This window comes from Lolium perenne, chromosome 1 (genome assembly GCF_019359855.2).
Source record: "Lolium perenne isolate Kyuss_39 chromosome 1, Kyuss_2.0, whole genome shotgun sequence".
Taxonomy (NCBI): domain Eukaryota; kingdom Viridiplantae; phylum Streptophyta; class Magnoliopsida; order Poales; family Poaceae; genus Lolium; species Lolium perenne.
In genome coordinates this window covers 57,708,375-57,710,282 of record NC_067244.2, presented here as the reverse complement: position 1 = coordinate 57,710,282, position 1,908 = coordinate 57,708,375, and the positions used below count along the sequence as shown (strand labels likewise).

The 1,908-nt window shown below is 48.7% G+C and overlaps 1 protein-coding gene across 1 annotated transcript; it reads left to right on the top strand.

The window, feature by feature from the left end:
• Positions 1-360: 360 nt before the first annotated feature.
• On the top strand, positions 361-1,388 carry LOC127293256 (histone H3.2). Its single transcript, XM_051322845.2, has one exon. It carries the CDS (start codon positions 438-440, stop codon positions 846-848), a length of 411 nt encoding a protein of 136 aa, XP_051178805.1. The 5' UTR covers positions 361-437; the 3' UTR covers positions 849-1,388.
• The last annotated feature ends 520 nt before the right edge of the window (positions 1,389-1,908 follow it).

The window sequence follows — 1,908 nt, the reverse complement described above, 5'->3', positions numbered from 1 at the left end:
GTGTTTTGTACTATTCGTTGTTTCTTTTAATATCAAGTCATATTCGCCAGACAAAAAACTCAAAACTCAAAAGCAGCACAGCCATTCCTACCGCAGAGCCATGGAGGCCAAAGATTCCGATCCGACTACATCCTACAGGGAACACGGTGTTCCGAACACCACGCCTCGGATCACCCCACCACGATCCGCGTGACTCACCCTAAACCATATCCTTACCGTCCGCCACCCCCAAATCCAACGCTCCAGAGTCCAGACCACCTTCATTTCAAAACCCAAATTCGCCCGCCACCAGCCCGCAAAATTTTCGCAATCTCGCGCCCGCCGCTCGCCATTAAAACCTCCCCCTTTCCCCGTCGTTCTCCTCACTCCAATCCACTCCCCTCCATTCCCAATCTCCCAGCGAGATCCCCCAAGCTTCCCCCTCCCCTCCAACCCCGATGGCCCGCACGAAGCAGACGGCGAGGAAGTCCACCGGCGGCAAGGCGCCGCGGAAGCAGCTGGCGACCAAGGCGGCGCGCAAGTCGGCCCCCGCCACCGGCGGCGTCAAGAAGCCGCACCGCTTCAGGCCGGGCACCGTCGCGCTCCGCGAGATCCGCAAGTACCAGAAGAGCACGGAGCTGCTCATCCGCAAGCTCCCCTTCCAGCGCCTCGTGCGGGAGATCGCGCAGGACTTCAAGACCGACCTCCGCTTCCAGAGCTCCGCCGTCTCCGCGCTCCAGGAGGCGGCCGAGGCCTACCTCGTCGGCCTCTTCGAGGACACCAACCTCTGCGCCATCCACGCCAAGCGCGTCACCATCATGCCCAAGGACATCCAGCTCGCACGACGCATCCGTGGGGAGAGGGCGTAGAGTGCTCATGTAGCGTCTGATCGATCTGGAGGTGTAGAGATGTTAGCTTCTTATTACTCTGAGTGCGTGCTGGAATCTAGTAGTTGTAGCAGGAGGATTTCTCGTCCGTTCTATGATGCCTGTCTTATTTGTTGGTTGTGTCTGATGTTACCCCGTTGTTATCATCAGAAATGAAAAAAAGCTGCCTTGTGTTTTGTACCTTTAATTGTTTGTGAGCATGCTGCTGCATTTGACTTGAGTGGATGCTGGATTAGTTTATTTTGTTTAGGTGCAGAAATTTCAGTAGGTAACTGAAAATTTGGCTTAGTATCTTATGAGATTTAAATCAGGCTTTGGTACTGGGACTATCTTATTTCTGAACATTCCTGAGCGATCTGAAGTTTTAGAGATGCTACCTTCTTATCACTCTGAGTGCGTGCTGGAATCTAGTAGGTGTAGCAGGAGGATTTCTCGTCCGTTCTATGATGCCTGTCTTATGTTCTGGTTGTACCATCTTGTTATCATCACTCATCAGTAATGGAAAAAAACTGTCTAGGAATATATGAATTTTGTGATTTGCATCTGATTTACGTGGATTTATGTACTCCGTATTAGTTCATCCTGATAATTTTGTTTGGGTTCAGAAATTTCAGGAGCAACTGAAATTTTGGCTTAGTTTCTTAATTATGAGATCTAAATCTGACTTTGGTAGGAGTTTCTTATTTCTGAACCCTGTTTCAGCGTTGTATTTAGTAGTACACTGCAGCCTCACATAACTATTGTTCTGAACTCCCCATTTTTATCTGCTGCAGCCGTTCTGAATGAATATGCCACTGACTATACCGAGAAACTTGTTAACTTGTTTGTTTAGTGCGCTGCTGTAGGGACCGTCTTGTGGATTGTGTACTTGCATTTACTAGCAGTATTTAGCAAACCTATGAATCTGGAAGCAAACGCCTGCAGGTCTATATATCCAAACTTACCCTGTTTATCTTGATATATGTTCAAATTTTGGTTGAAATCCCCAAACCATTTCAATGGCATTCAACATATTCCATAAATTTCTTGTGCCTCAGGTACT

Coding starts and splice junctions, on each gene's coding strand:
- LOC127293256 (XM_051322845.2), top strand. CDS start 438: ATGGCCCGCACGAAGCAGACGGCGAGGAAGTCCACCGGCGGCAAGGCG.